Source organism: Colius striatus, chromosome 1 (assembly GCF_028858725.1).
Source record: "Colius striatus isolate bColStr4 chromosome 1, bColStr4.1.hap1, whole genome shotgun sequence".
NCBI lineage: Eukaryota > Metazoa > Chordata > Aves > Coliiformes > Coliidae > Colius > Colius striatus.
This window is the reverse complement of record NC_084759.1, coordinates 2,253,475-2,273,856: the sequence shown is the minus strand read 5'-3', so window position 1 is coordinate 2,273,856 and position 20,382 is coordinate 2,253,475. Positions and strand designations below refer to the sequence as shown.

Genomic DNA, 20,382 nt, shown 5'->3' with positions numbered 1-20,382 from the left:
CAGGATGTTTCTAAGCAGAAGACAGCAATGTGCAGTTCTCCCACAGATTTACACGAGAGCATTGCTTCTGAAATAAAAAGGACTTTCACATCCAAGGAAAATGAATAAGAAATCCATGCCCTTGCCTTTTTTTGAAGGCATTTCATAGAATCACAGAATGGCAGGGGTTGGAAGGGACCTTTGGAGATCATCCAGCCCAACCCCCCTGCAGAAGCAGCTCCCACCTAGATCAGGTCACACAGGAACGTGTCCAGGTGGGTCTTGAAGAGCTCCAAGAGCCTCCACACCCTCCCTGGGCAGCCTGGGCCAGGGCTCCCTCACCTCATGCTGAAACAGGTTTTCCTGATGTTTAAATAGAACTTTTTTGTGTTCCAGTATCTTTCTCTATCTTTCCCCTTGTCCTGTCACTGGATACCACAGAAAAAAAGTGCTGCCCCAAGCTCCTGACACCCACCACTGAGATATTTGTAACTATTAATGAGCTCCCCCCTCAGTCTCCTCTTCTCCAGACTAAACAGCCCCAGGTCCCACAGCCTTTCCTCATATGAAACATGTTCCAGTCCCCTGATCATCTTGGTTTACATTATTACCTGCTCAAGCAGTAAATTGCATTGATCCTTCTCCCCAGGGGTGTGTTCAGCCATCCCACTGCTGTGCCACACAGACACACCTGAGCTGTTGGGACACCAAACGTGACGTGTTTGCCCTGTGGAGATGCTTCCTTCCTGTACACCCTTTCCTCATACACCTCATCCTGCACAGGCTTTAGAGTTTAGGGTTCACAGGCAGAGCTCAGCCCTCAGGATTTACCCCATGCCCCTAGAACCTGCAGGTCCAGGCGGCCGAAAGCACAAGCTCCCATCTGTGGGGCAGGCACAGCAAATTTCAGAGGCAAACACGTGTCCCCTCTGCAGCCTTTGGGGATTTTTTTCTTTCAGTTGTGGCATTCACAGACTGTTTCATGTGTCAATACGAGAAGGAGCGTAATTACCAGCTGAGAAACTGCAGGAAACGAGCCAAGGTTGAACGGACGAAATGGAAAATGAAGAGAAGAGCGGAGGACACACACATTTTAAAACTATTACTGAGGTATGTATTCACGTGCTCCTGGGAGCCTGGGAATATATAAGAGCTCATGACTGTGAGGGAATGAATTCAAGGACCAGTCTATGGGGAGTATGGTTTTTTTTTCCCTGTGACTTCAAACTTCTCTCGGAGCTCGCAGAGTTTTAGTCAGCTGGCATGCAACAGAGGTACAACTTCCCCAAGGAAACTCTTCCTCGGCTCCAGCTGGAAAGGCTGCTGGGAGAGTCCGAGAGGCAGAAGGCTGCAAGCAGAGACAAAACCTCCTCCTCCTCCTCCTCCAGCCACAGAGCAGGTACGTGGAGACGCATGTGAAACCGGGAGGCTGCTGCTGGAAAGTTGAGCTTTGGGCTGCGGGAGAGATGGGGGCTCTGGTGACTTAGAGCTGCAGCCTTTAAAATGACACAGTGTGAGGAAGGTACTGTATGAATAAAATACACTGTGCTTATGAATCCTCTGAGGAACTGACTAAAGACACTGTAGATGGCTCTATCCACGCAGCTGTATATTTAATCCATCGGGAACTCGAGCTGCAGCGACTTAGATCCTTTACATTAAGGAGGCACCGGATGGTTTATAACAATACAGCTGTCATATGGCTGCTTTGTTATCACCCTCTGTGTTTACAATAGTGGAAGATGGGGAGATGAAGTTGAGGTTTGGGATGGTGGTTTTTTTATGTGTGTTCTTTCTTCACAGGACTTTAGTCTATTTATGGTGTTACTGCATTATAGGGAGTGCTGCAGAGATCAGCATTGTGCGCTGATTAAACGCTGCTCCCTCACCTAATATAGCCTTGGGCAAATCACACGGGCCCCCCCCGGGGTGAGAAACGAGCAAAAGGCTGTTTAGTAACAATTCCTATCAGCATGTCATTGAACTCTGCCTCTTGGAGCACCGAGGTGTGAGGTGATGGGGTTGTTTTTCTACTTTGAAGATGCTGACAGTTTGAATGTCACCTTGGCTGAGCGGTGACTTACTGGTAGGGCTCCGCTGCATCTGGGCTGGTGGCAGGAGGAATTGATGGTTAGACACTGGAAATGGCAAAGTTTTAGCCAATCCTAGTTTATCCAAAAGTCACAGGCAATTCCCTGAAGCCAAATGCTGATAAAAGCACAAATATACTTCGCTTGAACAGAAGCCAAAGTTTGGCTTTCCACAGCATTAGAAGTTTGCTTTTTTACCAAGTTGTAATAATTTCAGTTTTGAAGTCATGTTTTCACTCTGAAATGCTGAAATCCTTTCGTTTCCAATCACAGTCAGTCATCCCTTTTTAAAGCAGATGATTGCAGCTTAGTGACTGTACCAGTGCTTGGCCTTTGACTAATGGAATGATGAATGGACTCGAGGGTGGGTATCAGTATCATGCAAGTCAAATCTATCAGGAATCATTTTCCTCCAGTCCTTTTACCTTCATTTCTATGTTAGGACATATGAATTGAGCACACCTCTTCTCAGACACTGGTTCCACTGTCAGCAAAAGAAAAATTGCTGAATTAAAAGCCCATTTTTTTCTCTCTTGGTTTCTTTTTGCTGCACTTAAAGCCGGTGAGGAAAGATTCTGTTTTAGTCCCTTATCTTGAGCTTCTCTTGGAGTTTTGTTCTCCAAGGACAGTATTTCATGCTCTAATGGTTTAATCTGCAAATGCCAGCACATGCCACTTTTTACTGATGGAAGTGGTTCCATTTTCCCCGTCTGATCCTGTCGCTTCACCCAGACCCTCGCTCACAGCATCTCCAGGCTGGTGGGTTTCATGTCAGTCTCATTCATTTGCATTTTCTCTCCTGGGGGAGAGGAGTAGAAATCAAGGTGAATAAAGCAGGGGAACTGGCTAAACCTTGTGTGTCTAATTAATTGGAAATGTTAATTTTTGATGGGAAAATGCTGTTGGCTGGACACCTGATAGAGGTGCAGGTGGAGAGAGGATAGAGAGAGAAGGGAGGCAGCAGCTTCAAAAGACAGGAGAAAAGCCACGTTGGGATTACAGGAGGTGTAGGAGTCCTTGTTTTGATGTGTGGACTTGACACCAGAGAGGCAGGAGGCTACCCCTGCCCATGAGAGACCAAGCACAGTGCAGATGGTATGGGCAGAGCGAACCAGGAGAAGCAGCTCCTGGAGATGTTGTAGGGTCTCAGAGCTGGAGCCGTGCCTCCTTCTCAAGGGCTGTGGCTGAGGATGGCATGGGCTGTTTATTTTTTAATAGGGCTAATATTAATGATGTCTGCAAACTCTCTGGTGGGGTGAATCACCAGGGACTTATTCCAGCCAAAAGGGAGCAAGGCTTGTCCTACTCCTGCCCTTGGAGGTCAGACCCACTTTCTAAGGCGGGAGCTTGTTTTGTTTACTTCTCTGGAGAGTTTGATTCATATGGCTCGACACAGGACTCAACCCAAAAGCAGTGCCTTAGAAAGCAGCAGTGTTACAGATGGACAAACTCCAAAAGGTCTGGAGGTTCAAGTCACATAATCGTCAAGACATATTCTTGTTTATCTGCAACCCTTGGGAACCTGCTGCAGATTACAGACCGGCCCATGAGAGCCAGCAGCTGGGGTTTGCTTTTCCTTCTTGCTCTGGGCCATGCTGGGAAGAGGGTTTGAAGGAAAGGAGAGGTCTGATGAGATGCTCCCAGCTTTGAGTGACGCGGGGTGAAATCCAGCTGATGCTGGCAAACAAACCCAACCCCAGGCAGGCAGAAATTGCTGAGGAGACCACGGGGAAAATTAGGGAGGGCCTGATTTCACCATCACAAGTGCAAACCCTTTGGCATCAGTGGGGAGGGACAGCCCTTGCTATTTTGTGCAAGTGGGCAAAAGAGTTTGATTCTCCAATTTGCCTGGTGGAGGAGACTCAATCTATCTGGTGGAGGTGACCTTTGCAGACGTGGCTACCAAGCATTTGCCCTGCTAATAGTTTCCAAGGTGTAAACTGCTGCGTAGCCCAAAGCAAGAAAATATTGAGAATGGGAAGTCAGCCAAATGCTCCAGGGTCTTTGAAAATATTTGCTGTCAGATCCCCTTTAGGAAAGGGCAAAGATGGCAAGGACAGCCCTGATATTTCCCAGAGCTGCTGGTGTCCTCTAAGGCTGTGCTTTTAATAAAACAAAGTCCTGAGAAGCAGAATCAGTGCATGCCCTTCCCTCCTGCTTTGGCATTTGTTTCTGTCCAGGCTCTTCTTCACAGTTCAGCTGGCACAGCTGCTTGGCCACTTGGTAAAACAGCTTGAGGGACAGAGCTGGCTTTTTTAACAGCACAAAAAAACACCTAAACTCTGCTATTTTTATCTCTGCAAATCCAAACTTCCCAAAGAACATCCAGGTGTAGAAGACTGCAGTTACCGAGGGCACTCGCTACTCTTTGCAGGCATCATCTCTGTAACTAAAACAAGTGTCTTTTCTTTTCTTGAAGACCTCAAATATTTGAGGTTTTAGCTGCAAAAGCTCCTGTGCATTGCAAGTGCTGTTGCACGTTGCTGCTGAAGCAAACTCTAAGTCCAGAGACACCCAAAAGGCATTTAATCCCCTGGACACCACAGCGGTCTCCAGCTTCAACATAAGCTGCCTGCTTACCCCAAGGGGATTGCAGATGAAGGGCTTGAATCTAGTGAGGGAGCCAAAGCAAGAAACAGCACTGGAGCCAGCTCTGACCAAGGAAGCTGAAGACACCACATGCTTGGGGGAAGGTGAATTGGACTGATGAGAGCGCAGTCAAGGTGAACCAGTCAAGCTTTGGGATAATCTCCCTGGCAGATTGCTCTCCCGAGGGCTAGGGGTGAATTGTTCTATCCACTGCACCTAATCATGCCTTCTCCTGCCCATACACATACTCCCACCTCTTTGTGGCATTTGTGCCTCTCATTTCAAGGTGCATGGCAAAGAAAAGGAGATGCCAAGACCCCAGCTCTTTGGTGTGTTATTTCACTGGCTCACAGAATGGTGGGGGTTGGAAGGGACCTCCAGAGCTCCTCCAGCCCAGCCCCCTGCTAAAGCAGGTTCCCCTTGATCAGGGGGCACAGGAACATGTACAGGTGAGTTTGGAAACCTCCAAGGAAGGAGCCTCCACACCCTCCCTGGGCAGCCTGGGCCAGGGCTCCCTCACCCTGTCAACCATATGAAAAATGCACTGCAAGAGTTCAGGCTTGTGAGGCTGGGAGAAAGCATCAGTGACATCTATGTAAAGGTGGGTTTTTCCAGAAGCAGGACTTCACTGGTGAGAGGAAGAGAGGAAACCAGCAATTAAACAGCTGCTCCAGCCCTAGAGGGCAGCACAAAATAATAAATAAAAGGCTGAACTCTCAGGCAACCTGAGTCATGCAGGTCTGGTGGATTCAGCACTGTATCAGTGCTGAGCATTCAGACACTTCTCAGGATTTTCACACCCCCCTGCCCTTAATCAAGGTCCCTAAATCCTGCCTCATGCCTCATGTAGTGTCCAGGACAAGGGATAACAGATAAAAGCTGAACACAAGAAGTTCCACTTAAACATAATGAAATCTCCTTTGGTGCTGAGGTGAGGGAGCCCTGGCCCAGGCTGCCCAGGGAGGGTGTGGAGGCTCCTTCTCAGGAGGTTTCCAACCCCATCTGGACACGTTCCTGTGCCCCCTGAGCCAGGGGACCTGCTTTAGCAGGGGGTTGGGATGGAGGAGCTCTGCAGTGCCCTTCCAACCCCATCATTCTGTGATTCTGTGAAAACCCTTCAGGTCAGCTGTGTTGCAGCTGACTCTGGACCCTGGTCCCTCCAGCAGACTACAGTCACACTCTGATTAGTGGAACCATTGCAAAGAGAAAGGACAAGTTTCCCATTGCAAAGAGAAAGGACAAGTTTCCCAATTCCAGGCTTTATCCTTATGAGCAGTGAATTGGAAACCTTTAATTCTCAAGCACTGTTTGAGGCTGCAGAGAGTCATTTAGCTGCAGGGGTAGGAGGCTGCAACCCTCCGGGAATGTAACTCGCAGACACAAAACCCTAAAGTAAACACAGCTCCGTGCAGCACACATGCAGCTAAACAATGGCATCAGCAAGGATCAGTCACTCACTCCCCTGAGAGAACCCGTGGCTCCATCCTCACGGTTTCTCTGGCAAAAAGATCTCGCCCTGTTTCTCAATGCCTGCCCCAAGCAAGGGCTTCAGGATGTCACACAGTAGCTGACTCCGTCCGGAGCGCAGCGGTGGCTGGGACCCAGCGAGAGCCTGCAGACGAGTCCAGAGGAAAGACAAGCAACATAATTTAAAGCAGACTGTGTCCCAAATAAGGTGATTTCCCTGAAAATGCCTCCCTTCTGAAGTTATGGGTGAGCCTCTTGGCGTCCTGAATGGGTGAAGCTGAGGAGTAGTTTCGTCAGTACCAGGAGTGAACCGGTTTGGAATAGCTGGATATGCTTTTTAAAGACATGATAAGCCGTGTTTGGGGACGAGAGAAACCCTTGAAACAAGGTAAATGGGAGAGATTTACTCTCTTTTTTTTTAACCCTGAAGGCTCTAACTTAGCAGGGCAGCCTTGTGTGAGAAAAGATCGGACCCTGGGGAGTTTGGTTTGTGTTTTGTGTGCTCTGTCTAACTTCTTGGCATAAGGGAATGTGTCTGTTAATTGTCTAAGCAGTAACAAAAACTACCTTTGGGGGGAATTCACAATGTGCTGCTGTTGTTAGCTACAAGCAGCACCTATAAAGTAGTTACAGGGTTAATAATCATAACAGAGATGGAAGCTGATCTTGTTCTGGAATGAGAACCGGATAAACTGGGATTCAACCCTGGTTATTCCCTGGTTTTTAAGCGTGTCTTTGGGCAAATCCCTGCTCTTCCTTTGCCCTCCCATCCGTTAAGTGGCTTTGCTGACGTGGTTTGGGTACCACGCTTTCACCAGATGCTAAATTAACCCACTCAGTAAGTCCCCTTTTGGGGTATTTCTCGCTGAGATCACTGTCTCTTTCTTCCAGTTGTGGATAGGGATGGGTGATTTCGAAGTAGCTTGATGGAAAGCTGTGACATTGAACAAGATTCAGAGCTCAGTCCTGCTCTGAGCTATGCTGGGATTTTTATCACTGCTGCCAGTGAGACCAAACACAAAGCTGCTGCAACTTTGGGAAGGCAATAAAAGCTTCTTTAGGTCGAGTTGCTGTAACTGCTGCTGTTTGACTGGCAGGGTTTAGTAGTGACCAGGGCAATGGGAGTCCTGTGAGCCCTGAGCTCTGCACTGTGGGAGAAGGTGGTGGGGACAGAGACCTGCCCAGAGGGCAGAGAAAAATAGGGAGACAGTGCTTGATCACACTAGATGTTGCTGAGGAGGATCTAATGGCTGTCCAGAGGAAATCTAGGCAGGAAAAGCTCCTCAGCTGGACAGCTGAACTGAAAACCACCTCAGGAAGAGAATCATAGAATGGTAGGGCTGGAATCTCTGTGAGTAAGAAGGTTTGTGCTGTGTCATGAGGAGTCAGTTACTGCCCCAGCACTTCAGGGTGTGACAGACACCTTAGAAACACTTGGAGGGACAGCATCCTTGCCTACTACAGATCTGCCTTCACAGCAAGCCATCAAATCACGTCTCTGTGTTCAGATACATCCACTTCCCAGTTGTGCTACAATCTTAACGATTTAGGAAGTTTCACACTGTGTTAAGACCCTGGATTGTGTCAGGTTTATCATTGAAGAAGCGAAGGGGACACTGTGTTGTACTGTCAGGGTCACAGGAGAGGACATTGCAGAGCATACAGGACATACAGTCTCCATCAGGGTGGTTGTGGGTAGTATCCATGGAGATTTCCTCAGCTTAATTCGTTGCATCTAAACACAAACAATTTCTGTTTGAGGGCTCTGAGTAAAGCCTTGGAACCATCAGTACCTTTGTCTGTTCTCCCAGTTCCAGGAGACTAATAGCTAAATGATAAAAACTCAATTTCAGCTCCTTAGAGAAAGCACCAACTCCTCTAAGCCTGGAGAGGGAGGAACAGAGGGGGAATGACAGAGATGTTACAGATGGTGCTACCAACAGTTCCTCCTTCCATAGGATGTTATCAGTGTATTTTGCAAATGTTAATTTATAGAGTCTGGTTTTAGAGAGGGAAAACAGATTTCTGATCCTGCTGCTGAGTCCCAAAGACAAACTCCAAGCTCTTTCACCTGGAGGTTCCAGATCATCAGCCATCACTTGTTACTTCCCTGGACTGGAAGGAATGTGCAACCTCAAAACAGAGTAGCTGTGGTCTAAACCTTCTTGATTTCTCTCTTTCTGGTACACAACTCTTTTCTCTGGTTGGGAAGGGAAGGGATGGGCAGGTTCCCATAGTGAACTTGTCATTGCAGTTCAGCAATTGCCATTGCTGTGCAGAAGCATGGCCATCTGCTGCATCCCTCAGACAGGGACTAAGAGAAGGGATCCCCACCAACTGGGAATGATGCCACCTCTTCAGCATCAGCCTCCTGATGTTCTGTGGGTGGAAGGCACCAACTAACAATACATTGATGCTGAGTTTTGGTGGAAAAGAAGACAGATTCAGCATGGGGTCAGCGTCTTCTGCCATGTAATGAGTGACAGAACAAGAGGAAAGGGCCTCAGGTGGCACCAGGGGAGGTTTAGACTGGAGATGAGGAAGAACATTGTGCCAGGCTGCCCAGGGAGGTGGGGGAGTCCCTGTCCCTGGAGGTATTGCAAAGTCTTGTAGTTGGGGTGCTGAGAGCCGTGGGTTAGTGATGGGCTTGACAATGTGAGGGGAGGGGTTGGACTTGATGATCTTAAAGGTCTTTCCCAACCAAAACACTTCTATGATTGTTTGCAGCAGAGGTTGTCATAAAGTGATACTGAAGCTCACACCACTGGTGACCGCAGCCAGAGATCTCATTGGTGTCCACCTAGAAACAAACCACTGCAAGGACAAATGCTTTCCCTGAGCTTTATTTGCATTTTTCTCCCGTTCCCCAGTGAGATGTCTCCCAGTACAGTTTTCCCCCTTTGCAGTTATTCCTGTGCTCTTTCCTGGAGTGCTTTCCAAAACAGTTAAACTGATGAATCCTTCATTTCATGCAGACCTGTTCCATTGGTTGTGTCTCTATGCAAGGCACGTTTCCAAATGTATTTAAAAGCCTGCCCATACCTGGAGTGTGTAAGATGGAAAACTACCATTTGAACAGAAAGTTCTCAGTCCATTCTTTAAGTTGTTTATATTAACTCAACAAACCTGGATGACTGTGTAAAAGCTCTTTGACACTCTGGGATGAGAGGAGTGGAAAATGCTATGGATAGACATGGAAACTGTTTCCAAGTGCTGCTCGTTTCTGAGTGACATCCATTTGCTTTTCTCAGGACTCAGCACTCCAAAACTCCAGCCCAGGTGAAAGTATCTGAGCTGCCTGTATGGGGAGAGAAAACATGACTCGGTCTTCGGTGGTTATCTCTCTGTGATGAAACACACACTGCCCAGCCTGAGCACCTAGACTTCAGTGGGTGGCCTGGGTGTCATCTAAGTAGCATCTGAAATCACAGGAGGGCAATCCAATGGAATACCTTGGACTTTCCTTTCAAGTCCTCACATATATATCTGTTTTACCAACCGGGTTCAAAGGGATGCAAAGGTACATAGGTAGGTTGTAAGTGTTGTAGACAGATCAGAATTGACTTTATTGCATTGCATGTGTGCTTCTACACATCAGATGATGAGCTAGTACCAGCTCTCAAATGCATTTACAGAGTTGTTAAGCTTCAACAGGCTGCCCAGGGAGGTGGAGGAGTCCCCATCCCTGCAGATATTGCAAAGCCATGGAGCTGAGGTGCTGAGGGCCATGATGGGCTTGGCAGTGTGAGGTGAGGGCTTGGACTTGATGATCTTAAATGTCATTTCCAACCAAAATGATTCTATGATTCTTTGACCACTGTGTCACATTTCAAGTCTAACCATAACTACTTCTACCTGCAGAACCATGAAACTGTACATCTTCTTCTTCCTGGCAGTGGTGAACAGAGGGACCTCTAACTACCAGCCCACAGAGGGGATGTCCTGTGAAATGGTAAGGCTGTCTCCCTGTTCATGCCCCTTGAGATCCTAGATGAGATTGGGAAGCCCTTTGTCACAGGCACTGCACAAATAGCTATGGTCCCTGAGAAGGTAAAACCCCCAGGGCCAGGCTCTCTGTGATGACAGAGGTGGGCTTTGCTGGGCCAGTGGATGCTCTCAGCAGATTGGTCTCAGGTTATATCCTTGTTGTAGTGACAGCACATAAAAGCTGAGTGAGGGGGAAAGAAGGGTCATCATCTCTGTTCTTTGCTGAGGAGAGAAATGGTTAAAAGAAATTTGACCTGATTTCCCTTGTCTATGTCAGAGACAGAGAAAGAACTTAGACCTAGAGTCATCTCCTTTGTAACAGGCCTAAGCTCTTTGTGCTTTAAATAAAGCATCTTCCGTGAAATACATCTATAGCAGCCCCTTTGTAATCACAGGGAAACTGACCTCCTCTGCCCTGACACAGCACTGCTGCCAGGAGAGTTGTACTTGACTTTTGCTGGAGACAAAAGAAGTGACAAAGGCTCTCTCCCCAGTACAAGCTCCTCGAATTTTTGCAAGCACCTGATACAATAACATAAATGTTGTTTGCAGCTGAGCTCTTTCCCCTCTCCTACCCAAGTGCTTCTGACTGTAACAGACTGTTTAAAAATACTTGGCTTTTTTTTTTCCCCTGCATGTTGAAGCTGTTCAGCACAAATCCTCAAGAACTTCCAAAATAGGGAAAAGAATAATTTGCTAGCTGTACACATCTCCCTTATGGGACTCATTCCATTCCTGCCCACCCTGCTGTACTGCTGCACTTCCTGAATTCCAGAGAAATTAAGACCTAGTATATATAAAAAGATCTTGGGAAGGTGACTTGGGCAGCTCAATTCATTGGCTGGAGGGGGAAGACTGATGAAGCCATTGTAAACATGACAGATTGGGTCCCACGTATCACGGTCACATGAAGGCTGGGCAAGGCACACAATAAGCTCAGCAGATTCGTCCCATCTCGATGGGCTGATTGCTGAGACGTAAACACATGCTTGTTTCCAGCACTCCACTGTAAACTGCTTTCATCAAGCCAAGGTTCTACACAGCCAGGCTGGGATAAATTCATCCTTGACAGAAAACACCCTGCAGTTAGGAGCTGGGATGCTCATCTGGTAGAAATAAATATCTCAGCGTTGCTGATATCAATGTTGGCCATCTTCCTTCACTGGGCCTTTGCCCCAATGCAAGGAAGAAGGTGTAAACTGAAAACACCATTTCAAGCAAGAGAGAGCTATTGGGTTAGCTGATGGGTCTATTGAGAGTCCTGCTTAGAATCATAGAATCATAGAATGGTGGGGGTTGGAAGGGAGCTTTAGAGATCATCCAGTCCAACCCCCCTGCAGAAGCAGCTCCCACCTAGATCAGGTCACACAGGAACATGTCCAGGTGGGTCTTGAAGAGCTCCAAGGAAGGAGACTCCACAACCCCTCTGGGCAGCCTGGGCCAGGGCTCCCTCACTGAAACAGGGAAAGAGTTTATTCTTATGTTTAAGTGGAATTTTTTGTGTTCCAGCTTCATCCCATCACCCCTTGTCCTGTTACTAGCTACTATAGAAAAAAGGGATGTCCCAACCTCCTGACACCCACCAGTGAGATATTTGTAACTATTAATGAGCTCCCCCCTCAGCCTCCTCTTCTCCAGACTAAACAGCCCCAGGTCCCGCAGCCTTTCCTCCTATGAAAGATGTTCCAGTCCCCTGATCACCTTGGTGGCCCTGCACTGGACTCTCTCCAGCACTTCCCTGTCCGTCTGGAGCTGAGGAGCCCAGAACTGGACACAGGACTCCAGATGAGGCCTCACCAGGGCAGAGCAGAGGGGGAGAAGAACCTCCCTTGAGCTGCTGCCCACACTCTTCTTGCTGCCCCCAGGCTGCCATTGGCTTCTTGCCCACGAGGGCACGTTGCTGGCTCATGTTCAGCTTATTATCAACCAGCACTCCCAGGTCTATCTCTGCAGAGCTGCTCTTCAGCAGTTTGACCCCCAGCCCGTGCTGGTGCAGGGGGTTGTTCCTCCCCAGCTGCAGGATTCTGCCCTTGTCCTTGTTGAACCTCATCAGGTTCCTCTCTGCCCAACTCTCCAGCCGGTCAAGATCCCGCTGAATGGCAGCTCAGGCTCTGGGGGATCAACCAGTGCTCCCAGTTTGGTGCCAGCAGGGAACTTCCTGAGGGTCACTCTGTCCCCTCGTCCAGGTCATGAATAATAATCACTTCATGTGATTACTGTTCATCACAACCTTACAGTTTTACATGGTGCTTTCCCTGTTGTGACACCTTTACAGCAGCAAAGGCTTAGAAGTAGAAAATTTCATCCCAGATCTCATGGAATAGTCATGTCAGAAGCCTCTGCCCCTTTCTGAGTCAACATTGGTGCTCCTGTCATTGAACCAAGGAGGTTTTAGGAAGTAAACAGTCCCTGTCAGACCTCTGGCACAGGAGTGAGTGGCACTGACTATACAAGTTACTGCACATCCACCAGTTTGCAGGACAACAAGGTGCAGCTTAAATGTCAGTAAGTTCTTCCTAACTCACCCAACATTCCAAGGAGAGAGGCTTCATGTTTTACCCCCCCAAAGCAAAGGGTTTCTGTTAACTCATATTAAATGGCAAAGCAGCAGCTGTCAAATAGCTTATAAAGGGAAGGGGTTTTAGCAGATTGTCTTAAGTTGCATTGAGGTGATCCAAGAACATGCACTGGATCAGGTATTGGGGATCAGCTGGTACATGGTGCCTGGGCAAATTGCTAAGGTTTGATTGTGTAGCTGAGCCCCTGCCTGGGCAGCTCTTCTAGAGAATGGGCATGGGCACTGTGCAAGTGCAAGTGTCTCCAGCCCAAATTCTTTGGTTCAAAATGCTCATGAGTCAATACAGAAGAACACAAAAGAAGTCTTGGAACCAGCTGATTTGTTTGTAGGGCTCTTACTAAGGTGGGTTCCAACTGGCCACCCAGTGCTGAACAGCTGAAGAACTGGAGTCAGAATCCAAATGATGCTCAACTTTTGAGTTGTTGTGTCATACTTTTTTGCCAGCACCTGAATGGGACTGGACACTGAAAGGTCCAAGTGCCCTCCACCCTGTAAATGGACTTCAAACAAACCAGAGGCAGAAGCAGCAGAGATAATAAAGTCAGGATAGGAGACTGGCAAAAACCTCTTTTTCAGTCTCAGGCTTGTAACCCATTGGGCTATGGGGTGGGGAAGAGGGGAGATATGTGCAAACAGATGCTGTTTACAACTTCTCACTGAGACCTGCTTCTTTCCTTTCTTCCTGGTGCTGGTGAGAATGAAATTCATGCAGCTGGAGCCTCGGGGAAGAAAAGATGGTGCAGAAGAGACTAGATAAGAAATTCAGCTGAGGATCAGAATAGTCAGTGAAAAGGAATGAAAGCATAGGAAAACAAAAGTGGGAGGGGAAATGTTATAGGAACAAATGGCAGACAGTGGGAGGTATAGATTTTATCAGTCCCTTTTATCACTGCCAGGGTTCAGTAGATGCAGATTAAAGACCCAATCCTGCGAGATATGTGGTGAACTGAGAGCAACCTCTCCCCCATCAACTTCAGTGAAAACTGAGTGGAGTGGAGGGTGCTCAACACTTGTTGAGGTCTGGCTTAAAGTGTGGGAAAAAAGGCTGGCATCTGCCTTAGGCTGCAAAGCAGCTGCTGCTTTTTTTCATTCTGGATTTGTGTATCCTTCTGGCTTCAACCTCTTCCACAAACCCAGCAAGAAGAGACTTCTTGCTCTGTTATATGAGCCCCAGAGCTAAGGCCAGCTCTCTGAGGTGAACAATGCTACAGTGGCATTGCAGGAAAGAAATAAAGTCAGAGAGAAGGTTCAGGTTTTAATAGGCCATATACTTGGGATCTTTGGGACAAAGGTATGCAGGGAAGGACTGCAGAGCAGCCTGTGTGTATCTAGAGTTTGGATGATCACTTACACTTCTCTGGCACATTTTTGTGCAGTCTCCACAACTCACATGACGCAAAAAGGGATTCACAAAATGCTGACTATGGCCCCACTTCTCCTGAGCAGACCTGTCACTTCAGGAACCTAGAAGCTCACAAGAAACAGATGTTTAAATGTTTTCCCTTACTATCTGAAAAGCTTTGCGTCATGGAATCTGGATTCTGCTTCTCCACAGAAGTTCAGATTCAACAGGGTGGCTTTTTTCTTTCCTTTCTTTCTGATCTCTCTGCAAATGGTCCATGACCCAGTCACCCAAACACATCCATAACAGGAGTTTTCCTCCAATAAATTAAACTCTGCCTAAGCCTTTTGCATTCCGCTTCCTCCTGCTGCCGTATGTTCTCCTTCATAACAAAACACAGCTTGGCATATGTGCAAGGACAATCATGTTCATGTTTGCAATGTTCCTTACAAACACTGCTCTGGCCACAGATTCACTCCTATCTGTAGTTAAACAGACATGCATCTAGAAGATGAATTGGACTTTGAACACTGAGTTTTTTTCTCTACCCTGCTGTTGAGAATTGGACTGAAAAGTTCCTTGCTGGCACCAAACTGGGAGCACTGGCTGATCCCCCAGAGACTGAGCTACCATTCAGTGGGATCTCAACTGGCTGGAGAGTTGGGCACAGAGGAACCTCATAAGGTTCAACAAGGACAAGGGCAGAGTCCTGCAGCTGGGAAGGAACAACCCCCTGCACCAGCACAGGCTGGGGGTGACCTGCTGGAGAGCAGCTCTGCAGAGAGAGACCTGGGAGTGCTGATTGATAATAAGCTGAATATGAGCCAGCAATGTGCCCTCGTGGGCAAGAAGCCAATGGCATCCTGGGGGCAGCAAGAAGAGTGTGGGCAGCAGGTCAAGGGAGGTTCTTCTCCCTCTCTGCTCTGCCCTGGTGAGGCCTCATCTGGAGTCCTGTGTCCAGTTCTGGCTCCTCAGCTCAAGAGGGACAGGGAACATCTGGAGAGAGGCCAGTGCAGGGCCACCAAGATGGTCAGGGGACTGGAACATCTTTCATAGGAGGAAAGGCTGCAGGACCTGGGGCTGTTTAGTCTGGAGAAGAGGAGACTGAGGGGGGAGCTCATTAACATTTATAAATATCTAAAGGGTGGGTGTCAGGAGGTTGGGACAGCACTTTTTTCTATAGTAGCTAGCAACAGGACAATGGGATGAAGCTGGAACACAAACAGTTCCATTTAAACATAAGGAAAAACTGTTTCAGTGTTGGAGTGAGGGAGCCCTGGCCCAGGCTGCCCAGGGAGGGTGTGGAGGCTCCTTCCTTGGAGCTCTTCAAGACCCACCTGGACACGTTCCTGTGTGACCTGATCTAGGTGGGAGCTGCTTCTGCAGGGGAATTGGACTGGATGGTCTCTAACGGTCCCTTCCAACCCCAGCATTCTGTGATTCTATGACAAAGCACAACTCTCACTGCACAACTTCTTTCTTCTTCTTTCAAAGCTGGCTTTACGTAATTTGTCCTTTCTATGTTGCACCATGAGTGTCTTGTGTGGGTGGTTTCACAAGGTGTGCCCCCCCATACAAGAAGAAGGGAACTATTGCCTTAGGAAAATGATAAACATGGATGGGAAATCAGGTAAAGTTTGGAGTTTTGCATCAGAATTCTGTGGTTGACCCATTTGGTTAAAGATGCATTGCTTAATTAAGCCATGGTTAAAGGAAGAACTGATCACGTATCTGAGGGTGTGACTAAGAAGGAGAGAGACAGGTTTTGTGCTCTAATATCCTTATACATTTCTCCACCTCCTTGCTTTGAGACCTATGTTGCCAACAGAGCGAAGCTCTTCTCAGTAACTGCTTTTGTGAGTAGACCTTGCAAAATCTAACACAATGAAGCTCAGAAAATTAAGCATCAGAGCCAAAGTGAGGAAATGGTGCTTGATTGCAATGGAAACAGGGCAGAATTCTTTCACTTGAGACTATTAAAACGAGCCTATGAGGAATGTTATAAAAAGGAGAACGTTTAGTAAGTATCACATGCAGACAAAACTCTTTACTGTTAGAAGTCAGAAATGTCTTTAAAATTAGATGCTCTTAGCTGCAGAGAAGCACTAGGATTGTTATTTTTGCTGTCTGAATGCTCAGAGAAAAAACAAGATCAATGCTTCAGAGGAAGGATCTGCCTGGATGCTGAATGTTGTTTACTTTGTCTTTCATGTAAAGATAGTTTTCATTTGTCACATGACAACCCCTTTTTTCTCTTCTTCTGGCAGGCAAACTCACAGGCATTTTGCCACAACAAAGACCTCCACCAGATCCCTCGTGAGCTCCATCCGAGTGTAAACAAAATAGATCTGTCTGGAAATCTGATTCAGAGCATCCCCAAAACAGCATTATCATTTTACAACTCCCTCCAGTGCCTGGATTTAAGCTCTAACCAGATAAGCTTCATCACACCTGGAGTCTTTGCACACATGACCAGTTTGCTGGAAATAAATTTAGCCAACAATCACTTATATGAGCTTGCTCAGAATGGGACAGAAGGGATTGGGCTTTTACCCAAAGTGGAAATACTGGACTTGTCCCACAACAGTCTGTACAATGGGATGGCTGAGTATTTCATTAAAGAAGCTCCAGCACTGCGGTATCTTTCCTTGGCAGACAACAGTATTATAAAGATATCACACAAGATGTTTCACGGGTCTCCCAATCTCGTGGAGATAGATCTTCAGAGTAATATCATCATGGAAATAGAAGAAGGTGCTTTTGAGACTCTAGTGAACCTTTCCAAACTCAATCTCTCCATGAATTCAATTACTTGCATCTCTGATTTCAACCTCAGGCAGCTGGAGATACTTGACCTTAGCAGGAATAGCATTGAGACCTTCCACACCACCAAATCGGATGATGAATACAGCTTAAGATGTTTGGACCTGAGTGAAAACAAACTGTTTCGCTTCCCAGTCTTCCCCCAGGTAAATAAGCTGGTAACTCTGAATTTATCTAAGAATTTAATCCAGCTCACAGCTGAATCCCCTCATAATAAAATGGATCGTATGGAACACGAGTGGCTAGATGCTTCTTTTCACCTTCTTGGTCAGAAGCAAAGTAGAAACAACAGTTCTCTATATTTATCCCATCTTGTATATTTAGACTTAAGTTATAATGAAATCAAATCTATTCCAGATGAGTTCTTTGAATCAATGTTGTCCCTTCACACCCTTAATCTCAGTAGAAACTGTCTTCAGGCGTTTGCAGTAACTTATGACAGCACATTGATCTCCCTGACTGTCCTTGACTTGAGCTACAATGCCTTGCAGAACCTTCTCCTAGATGCTGGCACGCTGTCAAATTTGAAGGAGCTCTATATTCAAAACAACCATCTTCAGACCCTGCAATTTAATATATTCTCAGGTCTCCCTAGCCTCAGACTGCTCAACCTACAGAGCAATAATATCAGCCTTTGCAGCATGTACTCAGGGTTAGCTAAGCAAAGACTTGCCGGAGAGGAAAACGGCTGTGTATCATTCGTTGATTCTCCTGCTCTTCGGTACTTGTACCTAGCTGACAACATGCTGAACATCCTCCCAGCACACACTTTCTACAAGACTTCTCTGATTGTCTTGGATCTCTCCATGAACCCTGGGCTGAAAATAGAAGTTAAAGCATTATCAGGACTGGAAAATTCCCTGGAATATTTGTATTTACATGGCAATAGCCTGATAAATTTAAACATTGACTTGCCTTGTTTTAGTCACCTTAAACATTTAAACCTCTCTGAGAATCAGCTGAACTGGTTGCCTAAGTGGGGTAGTGACTCTCCACTGGAAGTTCTGGACCTACGGAACAATAGGTTCAGTACATTACAGAACAGCAATATTTTAGCATTAGAAAATTCCCTTAAGGACTTGTATCTCACTGGGAACCCACTCAACTGCTGTGGAAACATCTGGCTCTCATCAATGATCCAGAACAAAAACGTCCAGATCCCCAACGTGGAGCACTTAACGTGTCAGTACACTCAGAACTTTGGGTACCAGGAGGAAATGCACATTGGGAACATTAGACCAGAAGACTGTGAAAAAGAGGATCTGAAGAAAATCAACTTCCTGATTATATTAACGTTTGTCTTGGTTCTGTCCATCATCATCATTGGCGTGGGTTCGTTCTTCTGCTTCCGCAGGCAGAACTTCAGCCATCAATTTAAAGCCTAGGAACACAAAATGCCTTGAAACAAATGAAGAAATCAGGTGCTACACTACAGGTGTGTAGGAATGAAGGGCAGAAGTCTCACCTTTGATTTTGAACTGTGGATTTTAAGGCAGTTTCAAAGTGGCCCTGAGCTGCACCACTATGGTGCTCTGGGTTGCAGGGACTGAAAGGAGAGTTTGCACTTGCTTCGTTCCCAAGCAGCCCTGCTATAAAAGTTTAAACGGTGGTAGAAGAGGCCACAGGTGCTGCTGTTTTGAGGGACATATTTAAACCAGACCAAAAGAAAAATCCCTCTGAGGTCTTCAGAGTTCTCCCTAAGCTCAGAGGTATTTTGTGATGCCGCCTTGCTTGATGCAAAGTGAGCATTGTCACTGCAATCCCTTCTTATGACAGTCTTGGATGACATCAGCAGAGTAGGAAAGCCCCTCTTGAACACATGTGCTGCCATGAGATATTTTGATTTGAACTGAGATTTGCTTTTTCCTAACTGGTTAGCTCCTAATTTCTGACACTGAAATTGCACAAACCTGTGCCAGAGAGGGTCAACGTTCAGTCTTTCGCTCCTTGGAGTTCGTTGCAAATCTCCCACGAGTTCCAAGCCAATGAGAACTTAGCTATAAAAAAGGGTATTACAGTTTGTGTCTATTGTTTTCATGGCTGCCATTTCGAAAATCTATGGCTGGCTGTGGGAACCAAAGACCCTGATGGCAGGAACCTCTTTGGACACCTTCTTTTGATTGTCCCTACTGGGACAAGACAAGAGAGGCAGATGAGGTCTGTTTTTCTTGGCACTTCATACCCACAGGGACATAAAAGAAATCTCAGGTGGGAAGCAGCTGCACTATGTGTTACCCAGATCTGCTCAGAAGGCAACAGGTCCACAGTTTAACTCAAAGAGGAGAAACTTGCCCCTCACGTGCAATACATATTTAACTGGGTTTAATGTGAAGAAATTCATCTCTGGGGTGAAAGCTTTTCAATAGGAAGAAAAATCTTGGAGAATGGATTTCAACCAGCTAACATTGGACTGAAAAGTTTCTATTTCTAAGGGAAACTGTTTGGCAACTCACTGCATATAGTTGCATTTCAATGCAAAAGAATAATGTACCTATTTTTAAAGGTCAGGGGAGGTTAGACAACAAAAAGGTGTTTTACAGACACTGATGTGACATGATACACAGGGAACCTAGTCCTGGGCCATTATTCAGATCAGATATACACTGTCTCTTCCTTAAAGATATTGTGGTCTAGAGCACTGGCTGCAAGAAAAGTGACGTAGGTCCTCATTCTGTGATGGGTTTGACATGGCCAACCTGTTCATAGAATCATACAGTGGTAGGGGTTGGAAGGGACCTTTAGAGATCATCCAGTCCAACCCCCCTGCTCAAGCAGGTCTCACCTAGATCAGGTCACACAGGAAAGCGTCCAGCTGGGTCTTGAAGACAAGCTGACACTGATATATCTTATGTCCTGTACTCTGACAGCAAATTCACCCTTTTGAAGTGAGAAAGGCTCAGCCAACAGTGTGAGCCTGACCTGGGTTTCAATGGCTTCAAAAGGAGTTGTATCAGGTTTCCTGTTAATGGCAGGAATTGTACATGAAGGCATATGACAGAAATAGAGGTCAACCCAAAACCTCCACAGGTAAATAACTCAGAGTCGAATTGCTGCTCCATTTCTATTTCTTCCAGCTAGTGAATGTCAAAAGTAACACACTACAAAGCAAATAAAAGGTGTATAATTCTATTTTTGAAGCAGTTATGTAAGAGACTGGCTGGCAGTTTTCACTGTGGAATTTTGTACAATAAAAACACCTCTGGATTTTGTAAAAAGCACAGGGTTGTGAATATATTAAAGCACGAGCTTGGAATGCTCCACAGATGAAAAGCTATGTCTTCCTATTTTTCTGTGGTGTTCAGACTCTACCTTAGGCCTTTACCTCCTGGTCCTGAAGCAAAGGTCCTCTTCATAACTCAAGAGTGCAACCAACAGAGAGCAGGGAGATCTACTTGAAGATGTAGGCAAGTATTTTGCACAAATGGTCAGCAGCAATAAGGCCTGATCTAACAGCTACAAAAGCCACCACTACCCATTGGCTCAAGGTCTTGCAGCAGTAAGTTTGCACAAGCAGCAGTCCTGGGGAT

The 20,382-nt window shown here is 46.6% G+C and overlaps 1 protein-coding gene across 2 annotated transcripts; it reads left to right on the top strand.

Annotated features, from left to right (window-relative positions):
• Nucleotides 1-1,163: 1,163 nt before the first annotated feature.
• On the top strand, nucleotides 1,164-20,091 carry LRRC32 (leucine rich repeat containing 32). Of its 2 annotated transcripts, none has more exons than XM_062020332.1 (3): nucleotides 1,164-1,378; nucleotides 9,987-10,077; nucleotides 16,300-20,091. In XM_062020332.1, exons 2-3 carry the CDS (start codon nucleotides 9,991-9,993, stop codon nucleotides 18,238-18,240), a joined length of 2,028 nt encoding a protein of 675 aa, XP_061876316.1. In that variant the 5' UTR covers nucleotides 1,164-1,378; nucleotides 9,987-9,990; the 3' UTR covers nucleotides 18,241-20,091. The 2 variants fall into 2 exon arrangements, with proteins under 2 accessions (XP_061876316.1, XP_061876315.1); XM_062020331.1 differs by lacking the exon at nucleotides 1,164-1,378 and adding an exon at nucleotides 6,179-6,513.
• Nucleotides 20,092-20,382: the final 291 nt, after the last annotated feature.

Bases quoted from the DNA above. Each gene is read 5' to 3' on its own strand.
- LRRC32 (XM_062020332.1), top strand. From the start codon at position 9,991: ATGAAACTGTACATCTTCTTCTTCCTGGCAGTGGTGAACAGAGGGACC. The intron at 10,078-16,299 runs GTAAGGCTGTCT...TTCTTCTGGCAG, and splicing joins AGGGGATGTCCTGTGAAATG to GCAAACTCACAGGCATTTTG.